The sequence below is a fragment of the Pristiophorus japonicus genome, chromosome X (genome assembly GCF_044704955.1).
Source record: "Pristiophorus japonicus isolate sPriJap1 chromosome X, sPriJap1.hap1, whole genome shotgun sequence".
NCBI lineage: Eukaryota > Metazoa > Chordata > Chondrichthyes > Pristiophoridae > Pristiophorus > Pristiophorus japonicus.
In genome coordinates this window covers 25,052,347-25,064,927 of record NC_092010.1, presented here as the reverse complement: position 1 = coordinate 25,064,927, position 12,581 = coordinate 25,052,347, and the positions used below count along the sequence as shown (strand labels likewise).

General features: G+C 48.2%; 1 protein-coding gene and 1 pseudogene across 3 annotated transcripts in view; one reads left to right on the top strand and one right to left on the bottom strand.

Moving 5' to 3' along the window:
* LOC139240931 (myb-related transcription factor, partner of profilin-like) overlaps window positions 1-1,428 on the bottom strand; it is an 18,592-nt gene extending 17,164 nt beyond the window's left edge. For all 3 annotated transcript variants that reach the window (XM_070869474.1, XM_070869473.1, XM_070869471.1), the window contains exons 1-2: window positions 994-1,428; window positions 558-717 (exon numbers count right to left, since the gene is read on the bottom strand). In XM_070869474.1, the coding sequence (XP_070725575.1) occupies window positions 558-717; window positions 994-1,236 (403 nt within the window). In that variant the 5' untranslated portion in view covers window positions 1,237-1,428. The remainder of the gene's footprint in view (window positions 1-557; window positions 718-993) is intronic.
* Window positions 1,429-1,526: 98 nt separating this feature from the next.
* Window positions 1,527-2,605, top strand: LOC139240930 (tsukushi pseudogene; annotated as a pseudogene).
* The last annotated feature ends 9,976 nt before the right edge of the window (window positions 2,606-12,581 follow it).

Genomic DNA, 12,581 nt, shown 5'->3' with positions numbered 1-12,581 from the left:
GGAAGAGAAGTGGAGGGAAGGGAGGGGAAGGGAAGTGGAGGGATTGGGAGGGGAAGGGAAGTGGAGGGAAGGGAGGGGAAGGGAAGTGGAGGGAAGGGAGGGGAAGGGAAGTGGAGGGAAGGGAAGGGAAGTGGAGGGAAGGGAAGTGGAGGGAAGGGAAGTGGAGGGAAGGGAAGTGGAGGGAAGGGAAGTGGAGGGAAGGGAAGTGGAGGGAAGGGAAAGAAAAGGAAGGGAAGGGAAAGAAAAGGAAGGGAAAGAAAAGGAAGGGAAGGGAAGTGAAGGGAACACTTGACCTTAGAAAGATGAATGAAATTTGTAAACAACTTATAACAATCCATATCAATATTTGAATAACCCAAAACATTACATTACTTTTCAAGATCCCATATGCACAAGGATTCACCGGGGCTAACATGACCTCATTCATAGATGAAGAGTACATCAAAATTATATATCAAATTGCATTATAATTGCATTACATGCATAACTATGATATTTTTTGGTATGTATTTAGTAATGTTTGATACATTGCACAGTGCACAGTTCGCATTACTCACGAGATTCAAGGGTGGGTTCGGCCACACCATGGGTCATGACCGAATGGCTTTCAGACCCCACCAAGGCGACCGCAAGCTCCTCGTATTCATTGAGAATATGTACCGTAGCAGAGCTGCCGCCCGTCCTCCTTTGCTCTGAACGGTTGATAGATATCTTCTTCTGTAAATGATAAGATAACATTGCACGGCATAAGCTAATGGACTTCGCAATAAACATTTAAGACTGACAGATTTAAAAGTTCGATTAAAAATTAGCATTGCATTGCATATGAATATTTCATAATATAAGATTCAATTTAGTGTTAGGGTGCATAATTTAATTCATTATTTAATTATTTTATACTATAACGAAATGACATTGAAGATTCTAATTAAAATTTCCATATATCATTTAAATAATACATATGTATGATATTAAATATAAATTTCAACTTACTCTGGCTGCTGCCAGCAGGCTGTTCCATCTTTTACGGCACTGGTCTGGTGTGCGCACTTCGTTGGATGCCGATTTGACCACATCGGCAATCTCAGCCCATATTCTCCTATATGCACGGGGTGAAGGTTTCCCATGCCCACCCCGTGTCAAGTCCTCCCACCTTGTGCTGACGATATTTACGAGGGCCTCGTTGGCCTCCTCGCTAAAGGGTTTGGCCCTTCTCCTCTTACTTTCTCCCTCCATTTTGATTTTTTTTTAGCATGTTACAGTATTTCAGAATTAAAATACTGTTAACAAAGATATAATTATACTTATAATTATTTGAAATTCAAAAAAATAATCCAAAGATCTTTCAGATTAGTTATTTTTACATTCAAATACAAGATTCACTATCCACTGAACACACAAGCCTCCTCTCTCTCTCTGACCCTCCCTGTGCTTCTGAGCATGTGTGATGACCCCTGACCTCTCAAAACGCGGCAAAGAAAATCAACCTCAAAAAAAAATCCCACACATGCGCAGAATACATTTGCGAGGGAAGCTTTTTTTCTTCTTCTTTGACTTCCATCTCCTTTGAAGGCCATCTCCCCCTTGATGTTCACAGGGCCCGGCTACACCACCTTGGTGAGTCTCGACCTCAGCTACAACGAGATCGCCGGCATGTCCGCCAGCACCCTCTCCAAACTGCGGTGCCTCGAGGCGCTGAACCTGAGTCACAATTCCCTGGAAGAGGGAATCTTTTCCAACCTGCCTCTCGGGGGAGGTCGACCTGAGCCACAACGAGCTCCGCGAGATCAATCTGGATGCCTTCGCGTCCAAGGGGCACAGGAAGCCGCTCAGCGTGGACCTCTCGGGCAATCTCATCGCCACTGTCGTCCGAAGCCTCGACAAAAAGCGTCGCCAACATCTACAGCCTGAACCTGTCGGGGAGCCGGTTGCGAGCTGTGCCGACCCGCCAACTTTCCGACGTCCCGCTGCGCTATCTCGACCTGGACCGCAACGCCATCTCCAGCCTTCCCGAGAACGCCTTCACCGGGCTGCAGGAGCCGACCCGCTTGTCGCTCCGCGGCCTTCCCGAGCTGAGCGCGCTGTCTCCCAACAGCCTCAAAGGGGGCTGCAGGGCCTCCAGATCTTGGACCTGTCGCGCAACCCGAGGCTGAAGTCCTTGAACGTGGCGGTGTTCGATGGCCTGGGCGCCCTGCAGGAGCGGAGCCTGGAAAATGTCTGGAGTGGCGACGCTGTCGAGCGCCGTCCTGAACGACCTGCCCTCCATCAAAAAGATCTCGGTGGGGGACAGCCTGCTGAGGTGTGGCAAGACGGCGAAGGAAGGTCCGTTCCACCGGCAGTTTGGTTTTGTGCAGAAGGAACAGACGCTGCACTGTCTCGATGTCAGCGGGGCCTCAGACACTCACCACGTCCTGAAATTGAAATGAGCCGAATTAGAACCACAGTGAAGAGAGACGGGCTTGTAAAAAATTTTGGGACAACTTTTGCCCGTCTCGTTGAAACAAGTGCCTTTGTTAACTAACCTTTCCCGTATTTCCAAAAAATCCTACAAGAGCTCCCCTCCTTAAAAAGTTTCTCTCTCTCTCGTACATGTCGAATACCCTCCCTCGAGTCACAGGTTGACAGTCCTGTGCCTTTTTTAAAATTTAGATAAACGGGTGTGTTCGGAGGGGGGGGGTGGGAAGGCATCAATCTTCAACAAAATGGGGTACTGAAGTTGCATGATCAGCCATGATCATATTGAATGGTGGTGCAGGCTCGAAGGGCCAAATGGCCTACTCCTGCACCTATTTTCTATGTTTTCCGCTTTCAGTGGGCGATCGTGAGATCACCAAAAAAATCACATCGCCCATTTGACATCGCCGGGGTAAGGCCGAGTGGAAAATCGCAAAAAAAAAAGGGCCTGGTGCCAGCGATCAGCAAGGCCGAGACATTCCATATCGCTGGAACATGGCCCATTTTTTGGGGCCTTAGCCACCTAGTGGAAAGTCTAGCCGTAAAGCTGTTCTCTGTTTGTCCCTCTCCTTCTTGGACTCGACCTTTATTGGAGGTAATCAGCCTCCAATTTCCCCACTTCCAACAATCTCCCCTTTCCTATGATGCCTGTAAGAGATTGAGGACATTATGATTAGCACAGTGATTTCCCAGCCACTGTCACGTTAAAATACCATAGGCTGGACTTTCCGGTGATGTGCACTTCTGTGAGCTCCGTCAATGAGGGCTTCTGGGCAGGCTGCCAGCTTCCAGCGCCCCGCGGGGGTTTTCGGGGCCGGTTTGCCGGGGCGCGGAGCAGTACCGCCCGGAAGAGTTGAGCCGGTGTGCAACGCCCCTGGTTGGGACACCGACTCAATTTTTGACTCCCGTGCGCCCCCGCAGCGCGCCGTGCTGGGATCCCCTGTGAAAATGAGCGGCCCAACCTACACTGGCCACAGTGAGGTAAGTAATGTTTCTTTTTTTTTTTGCAATTTACGTTGTGGTGGCGTGGGCTATGTATTGGGAATGTTTTTGATGTTTTTTCCCTCCCCACCCCCCCCCCACGCCTCTCTGTGCGCTCCCAGGCTGGCTGTTTAGTTGGGGATTTTCAGTTGCTCAGCTGGCCTAGCGCCCTGAGAGAGGTGTGTAATGTCCCCCTTAGCGCTCCACCCCACACTCAGGGCCCAGCTGCCCAATTTTGCTGACTGAGGCGCAAACTGCTCCCGGACGCTAACTTTACTGCCCCACCGCCATTACCGCCCCGAAATCATCAAAGCTGAAAATCCAGCCCATATAACTTGGTATCTCTGCTGTACTCCCTTATCAAATCGGATAATGATATTACTCACACGTGTATGTGTTCTTTATCCTGAGTCTTGCTGCGTGGCCTTGGTTTGTCAGTGGTGAAAGTAGTCTACCTCTTGCCCAGAGCTCATTTCGATTAAGATCTTGATGGTTGAAGTTCGACTTCAGTCCGATCTCGACGCCCCTGGTTTTCAAACGGCAACAGGATCAGGTCCTTCGCTCGGCTTGCCCATGTTGTTTTAAAACCACCTTCTGTTGCTCAGTTGAGTAGCAACGAATTCAGTCTTATGGTTCAAACACTTTTCCTACTTCAACATAAAAAACAATCTAAAAGCAGAGTATAACTTCTTCAGAGTATAACACAGTTTGCAGCAGAGTTTTGACAGCAGTTCTGGGTGTAGGCATGTTCTCTCTTTCTCCTCTCTATTTAACACAAAAGCTTCTATCTTTATGCATTATTCTCTTTATCAAACTGTAAGCGGCCTGGCCTTATTTGATACTCGCCGGTCAAATATACCGTCCTTCAGCCGATTATTATGCACATAAGTTTACATTTCTCGTACATCAACGTTCGGTAGTTTACATTCAATCCACTGCCCTTCAACCAATTTGTACTTCAACATGAGCGAGGGTTCAACATGGCCCTCGCTCAGGCCAACATCCCCAGCATCTAAGCACTGACCACGCTCGATCAGCTCCACTGGACGGGCCACATCGTCCGTATGCCTGACACGAGACTCCCAAAACAAGCGCTCTACTCTGAGCTCCGACACGGCAAGCGAGCCCCAGATGGGCAGAGGAAACGTTTCAAGGACACCCTCAAAGCCTCCTTGAAAAAGTGCAACATCCCCGCCGTCCCTTGGAAATCCCTGGCCCGAGACCGCTCAAAGTCGAGGAGAAGCATCCGGGAAGGCGCCGAACACCTCGAGTCTCATTACCGGGAGCCAAGCGCAAACAGCGGAAGGAGGGCACAACAAGCCAAGCACCCGTCCCTCCAACCACCGTCTGCCCCACCTGTGACAGAGACTGTAGGTCCCACCCGATAGTGAGTCACCTGAGAACTCATTTTTAGAGTGGAAGCAAGTTATCCTCGACTCCGGGGGACTGCCGAAGAGAGAGACTTCAACATCCCCTTGCGAAGGGTGCAATGGCATCTGGTGGGATGTTTACAGTGTGGCAATACTATTAACATCCCAAAGCCTTACTTTAGTCTTGAACACTGGCTGTTGCTAAGTGAAATCTGTATTTCTCTCTCTCTAATGGTGCCAACAACCTTTTGCCTCCTATATTGAATGAACTAAATATGAACACCTTTCAGGTGCTGAATTAACCGAGTTCCATATGCCAACAATTAAAGCTTGCTGAACTCAAAACACTTGTCGGAGAAAACTAATGGGGGAACTTGCGTCGCGCTCCGTTCGGTGGCAGTAACAGCCGCGAGGCGGGATTCCCTGTGCCAGGCGCGGAAGTCCCGCCCCGCAACCTAAATTCGGGTTACCACCCCCGAGAACAGGTGGAGCACAAAATAATGCGCTCCACGTGCTCTGTGGGGCGCGAGCAGAGCTGAAGGGATCAGAGAGGGGCGGTGGGACGCGTAGCGCTGCCACGTAGACAGGGCCCTCCCGTTCATTAAAGGGGAGGTTAAGCTGCTGACTCTGCGGGGGGGAGAAACGGGTTCTGAGCTGGACCACTGGGGAGCTGGTTGCCGTGGCATCAACCCGGCACTCCGCACGATCGTGGCGCGGACCCCGCGATCCAACAGGCAGCAGGCCGCGACTGGTAAGTCGGCCGATTTTTTTTTTTTTTTTTTTTTAAACACAGCACCGCCTCCCCTTTAAACTTTGCCCCGCGAGCGGCCTACAGCCTATGGCATCATCCAGCACAGCTTCAGGGGGCACGCCCGAATTTTAGCTCCGAGGTGGAAACGGGTCACTGCGCACAGTGATGATGCCAGCGGAGCGGGGCGCTTACCGGCCACCGTTGCTGCTAAACTCCCGCGGAATTTTGCAGGAGTCGGTGGCGGCGCCCCGCCCCCGGGCGAAATGCCGTTTGCGCCCCGTTAGCGTCCCCGCAAACACCCTGAATTCCCCCCACCCCCCCTTAGGGTTTGCTTTCTTCCGAAATTTATTTATACAATTTGCGGCCTGAAAGTCTTTGCAGTTGGAGTCCGTGCAAGGGACGGTCTCGCGCTCTCTTTTGCTGTCACCTGAGTCCAGCTTTGCCTGTTGGAATCCTATACCACCATCATCGTACTTGCCAATCAAGCTCCAAATGACTGTGCTAAGTGATCAATTGTCCCTCACACTCAGTGAGATCAGTACTGATTTCTGTAACATTGACTAACTTGCATTAAGAACGGAGGACTGTTGTTACCGAACACAATGAATGAGGGATGTCTTATCCCAGTTTCCCATGACAGTGCAATTTGCCGAGATAGCATCAGAACATTGCAGGTCAATCTCAATTTATAGTAAATGGGTTTTGTTGGCCTGTAAATCTGGGGATGCTCCTTAACTTCAAAGACAACCTCTTTATTATTAGAAGTTGCAAGAAATTCCACTAACCATGACACATTTAATACCCTTCAAAGTATTTTAAAGATGTGCAAATTGCATATAATGCATGTTTGGTATGGAGAACATTGACCCATCACTGAATTGCCGGCATGAATTATTTAACAATATATTTTAGATATGTATATACATAAAACATAGAGCTTCCTACTGATCAGCTGCAAATTCTGCAGAAAAGATTATCCCTCATTGAGAACTTCAACATGGATCAATAACACAAAGCTCTCTGGCAATCCAAGAGTGAACTAAGATCCAGTAAAGGTACAAAAATATCCAGCCCACCCAGAAAAAGTTCACAGTATAAATGACATTGGAATTCTTTACAAGTGGCTATTGAAGCCTAGGAAATCACGACATTTACGAGGGAATCGGATAAATCACTTGAAGAAAAATGTTTAAAGGCACAAAGAAATATTAGGTGGATGGGGTTAGATTAGATAGTATTGATTGCGAGCTAAGACCAACACAAGCACGGTTGGCCAAATGGTTTCCTTCTAAAATAAAAACACATTAATTTGAAGGGATTCATTCAAATGGAAAACAGGGTCCTATGCATGTGGTAGGACACTGAGTTTCACCTTAAAGTGGCGTAGAGCCTGGCTCAAGTGGTTGTGCTGCTAGCCAGCGGTAGGCCCAAGGGAGGATTCCAGCGGCCACAGGGACAGCGGGAACGCCGACTTTACCCATCATTTATAGGGCCCTGTTTCTGCCGGGCGAGAGACCTCAAAATCTCCCCCATTGAGTTTGCACATAAAGGGGGAGAAATTCGGGTCGTTTGCTCCTCCAGTTAGCACACCCGGGGGGGGGGGGCGCAAACGACTTTTCGCCCGGGCGTGGTGCCGCTAACGACTCCCGCTAAATTCGGCGGGAGTTTATCGGCGGCGGTAACCCGTAGCACCCCGCTGCGCTGTGCCCGCGATGCTGATGCCGTCACCGTGCGCAGCGCCCCGCTTTCGCCCCGTCCCACGGCGTAGCGCTGCGCCCCTCACTAATCCCCTCTGACCCAGTTTGCTTTCGGGGGGATGTAACCCGAATCTGGGTCGTCGGGTGGGACTCGCTTCCGGTTCAGAAACTTGTGCGTTCGAGCCCCACTTGCAGGACCTTGAGCACGTAAGCTGGGATTGTGTTCTGCAGAACAGAAAAGGTGAAGGGGGGATTTTATAGAGGTGTTCAAAATTCTGAGGGGGTTTTGATGGAGTAAATAAGGAGAAACTGTTTCCGCTGGCTGGAAGGTCAGTAACCCGATGTCACAGATTTAAGATAATTGGCAAAGGAACCAGAGGGGCGATGAGGGGACTGCTTTTTACGCAGCGAGTTGTTGTGATCTGGAACGCGCTGCCTGAAAGGGCGGTGGAAGCAGATTCAGTAGCAACTTTCAAAAAGGAATTGGATAGATACTTCAAAAAGAAAATATTTACAGGGCTGTGGGGAAAGAGCAGGGGGAGTGGGACTAATTAGATCGCTCTTTCACAGAGCTGGCACAGGCACAATGGGTCAAATGGCCTCCTGTGCTGTATCATTCTATGATGTCGGCTAACAATTAATTGCAGTACTGTGGGAGTAGCTTGTTGGAAATGCTGCTTTTTGAATGAGATGCTGAAATGCTGTCATCTAGTGGTGGAGCTCATTGGAAACCCATCTGATGCTTTGCATCTTCACAAGAACAAAGACAGGTTTAATTTCCTCTTGTAGTGCACTATTTGCTCATTTTCTTAAAATTCCTTTCTGCGCTATTTTAATGCAATTCTTAACCCGTTCATTTTCAATAAGAACATAAGAAATAGGAGCAGGAGTCGGCCATTTGGTCCCATGAGCCTGCTCCACCATTCAATAAGATCATGGCTGATCTTCTACCTCAACTCCACTTGCCTGCACTATCCCCATATCCCTTGATCCCCTTAATATCCAAAAATCTATTGATCTCTGTCTTGAATATACTCAACAACTGAGCTTCTACAACCCTCTGGGGTAGAGAATTCCAAAGATTCACAACCTTCTGAGTGAAGAAATTTTTCCTCAGCTCAGTCCTAAATGGCCGACTCCTTATTCTGAGGCTGTGACCCCTGGTTCTAGATTCCCCAGCCAGGGGAAACATCCTCCCTGCATTTACCCTGTCAAGCCCTGTAAGAATTCTGTATGTTTCAATGAGATCACCTCTCATTCTTCTAAACTCTAGAGAATATAGGCCTAGTCCTACTCAATCTCTCCTCATAGGACAATCCCCCCATCCCAGGAATCAGTCTGGTGAACCTTTGTTGCACTCCCTCTCTGGCAAGTATATCCTTCCTTGGGTAAGGAGACCAAAACTGTACACAATACTCCAGATGTAGTCTCACTAGGGCTCTGTATAATTGCAGTAAGACGTCTCTACTCTTATACTCAAATCTTGTAATAAAGGCCAACATATCATTGGCTTTCTTAACTGCTTGCTGTACCTGCATGTTAACTTTCAGTGATTGGTGTACAAGGTCACCCAGGTCCCTCTGGACACCAACATTTCCCAATCACCATTTAAAAAAATACTCTGCTTTTCTATTTTTCCTACTAAAGTGGATGACTTCACATTTCTTCACATTATATTCCATTTGCCATGTTCTTGCCCACTCACTTAGCGTCTATACCCACTTGAAGCCTCTTTACATCCTCCTCAGAACTTACATTCCCACCTAGCTTTGTATCATCAGCAAACTTGGATATATTACATTTGGTCCCCTCATCCAAATCATTGATATAGATTGTGAATAGCTGGGGCCCCAGCACTGATCCTTGCGGTACCCCACTAGTTACAGCCTGCCAACCCGAAAATGATTCCTACTCTCTGTCCATTAACCAATCCTCAATCCATGCTAGTATATTACCCACAATCCCATGAGCCCTAATTTTGTTTAATAACCTCTTGTGTGACACCTTATGGAATGCCTTCTGAAAATCCAAATACACCACATCCACTGGTTCTCCCTTATCTATTCTGCTAGTGACAACCTCCAAAAACTCTCTGATTTATCAAATATAATTTCTCTTTCATAAATCCATGTTGACTCTACCCAATCCTATTCTTTTCTAAGTGCCCTGTTACCACATCCTTAAAATAGATTTTCCCTACTCGTGATGTCAGTCTATAGATCCCCGTTTTCTCTCTCCCTCCCTCCTTTCTTAAATAGTGGGGTTACATTTGCTACCTTCCAATCCGCAGGAACCATTCTAGAATCTATGGAATTTTGGAAGATGACAACCAATGTATCCACTATTTCTATAGCCATCTCTTTCAAAACCCTAAGATATAGGCCATAAGGTTCAGGGGATTTATCAGCTTTCAGTCCCATTCATTTTTCCAGCACCATTTTTTTATTAATACTAATTTCTTTCAGTTCCTCATTCTCGCTAGACCCTTGGTTCCCCACTATTTCCGACAAGTTTTTTGCGTCTTCTTCCGTGAAGACAGACACAAAGGGGCCAAAATTGCCCCTTTTATTGCCCCGTTGGGCCTCCAGGGGGCGCTAACGGGGCGCAATAGCGTTTTCACCCGGGGAGGGGTCTGGGGAAATTGCCCCGGATGTTTGGGGGGCGCTATCCTGGCAGCACCGCGCACTGTGATTAACACCCGAGCCAGCGTGCAGCCACTGATGACGTCATCGGCGTGCGCACTGCCCCACGAGGACCTCTTTGTGCCCCACAGGCAAAATTGCCCCGCAGGCCGCTGGTGGACCTCCACCGCCAGGGCGCCCCTGAAAGGGGAGGCCTTTCGTGCCCCGGGCCAGCATTTTTATTTGTCGGCAGACTCTTGTGTGCAGCCCGGCACTCCTCTTTGGGTGCTGGGCTGCTGGCCCAGTTGATCGCCTCCCTGGTAGCCCAGTGGCGGCCCCCAAAGGGCCTGCAGAGTGCGTGGAGCATTCACATAGTGCTGGCCTTCTCCGTGCAGCGTTGGACTCAGTGCCGCGCTACCTCCGTGGGAGCGCCCCTCCAATTCCGCGTCGGGGGCAGGACTTCTGGGCCAGGCGCATGAAATCCTGGCCCCAGAAGGTTACTGCCCCCAATCGAGGCGAAGGGCAATTTCCAGCCCAAAGTATTTGTTTAATTTCTCTGCCATTTCCTTATTCCCCATTGTAATTTCTCCTGTCTCAGCCTGTAAGGGTCACACATTTACTTTCACTAACCCTTTCCTTTTTACATACCTATAGAAGCTTTTACAGTCTGTTTTGATGTCTCTCCCTAGTGTACTCTCATATTCTATTTTCCCTTTCTTAATCAGTTTCTTGGTCCTCCTTTGCTGAATTCTAAAATCTTCCCAATCCTCAGGCCTACTGCTCTTTTTGGCAACATTATAAGCCTCTTCCTTTGATCTAATACTATCTTTAACTTCTCTTGTTAGCCACAGTTGGACCACTTTTCCCGTGGGGTTTTTGTGCCTTAAAGGAATGTATGTTTTGTTGTAAATTATGTACCCCTCCTCTTTTTCCATTTTGCCCATCTCTTCTAAAAGTTAAGTATCCTGGAATATTTAGTTCACAACCTTGGACACTTTCCAACCACATCTCCGTAATGGCTAATTGGATCAAACCTATTAATTTCTATCTCCGCTATTAATTCATCTATTTTGTTGCAAATACTTTGCGCATTCAGACATAGTGTCTTTAGCTTTGACGTTTTTCTATTTTTCCCTGATGTCACCTTAGTCACTGATGCCCTATTACCTTTGTTACTCTCTCTGTCCCTTTCTGACCCACCATGCTTATTTTTACTCAAAACTCTGCTCTGGAGCCTTGACATTTCTATTGTTGCTTTTAAATTTACTCTTTCCTGAATCCTCCCAACCCCGCCCCCCACTTCATTCTTTTCAGCCCTGTCTACTGCCCTAGTTATTCAGTTCATAAGAACATAAGAAATAGGAGCAGGAGTAGGCCATTAGGCCCCTTGAGCCTGCTCCATCATTTAATAAGATCATGGCTGATCCGATCATGGACTCAGCTCCACTTCCCTGCCCGCTCCCCATAACCCTTTATTCCCTTATCGCTCAAAAATCTGTCTATCTCCGCCTTAAATGTATTCAAAGACCCAGTCTCCACAGCTCTCTGGGGTAGAGAATTCCATAGATTTACAACCCTCTGAGAGAAGAAATTCCTCCTCATCTCAGTTTTAAATGGGTGGCCCCTTATTCTGAGACTATGTCCCCTAGTTTTAGTATCCCCTATGTGTGTAAATATCCTCTCTGCTTCCACTTTGTCGAGCCCCCTCATGATCTTATATGTTTCAATAAGATCACCTCTCATTCTTCTGAACTCCAATGTGTAGAGGCCCAATCTGCTCAACATATCTTCATAAGTCAGCCCCTCATCTCCGGAATCAACCTACTGAACCTTCTGTGGACAGCCTCCAATGCAAGTATATCCTTCCTTAAATACGAAGACCAAAACTGTACGCAGTACTCCAGGTGTGGCCTCACCAATACCCTGTACAGTTGTAGCGGGACTTCTCTGCTGTTATACTCTATCCCCCTTGCAATAAAGACCAACATTCTATTTGCTTCCTGATTATTCCGCTTGAGTGCCAGGCTAACGCCACGGCAACCATTGAAGCCCATCACTCCAGTACCCTAACTCTCCCATCGAAGCCCATCCCTCCTGTACCCTAACTCTCCCATCAAAGCCCATCCCTCCAGTACCCTAACTCAACCATCGAAGCCCATCCCTCCAGTACCCTAACTCTCCCATTGAAGCCCATCCCTCCAGTACCCTAACTCTCCCATCGAAGCCCATCCCTCCAGTACCCTAACTCTCCCATCGAAGCCCATCCCTCCAGTACCCTAACTCAACCATCGAAGCCCATCCCTCGAGTACCCTAACTCTCCCATTGAAGCCCATCCCTCGAGTACCCTAACTCTCCCATCGAAGCCCATCCCTCCAGTACCCTAACTCTCCCATCGAAGCCCATCCCTCCAGTACCCTAACTCTCCCATCGAAGCCCATCCCTCCAGTACCCTAACCCTCCCATCGAAGCCCATCCCTCCAGTACCCTAACCCTCCCATCGAAGCCCATCCCTCCAGTACCCTAACCCTCCCATCGAAACCCATCCCTCCAGTACCCTAACTGCCAGCTCTTTTTGTGCCCTTATTATCTCACCTGGCATATTATTTCAAACCTTTATCACTCCAAGTAAAGACGTATTGGGACAGGTGATCTAAAAGCTTGGACAAAGAGGCAGATTTTGAAGAGCTTCTTAAAGGAGGTGAGAGG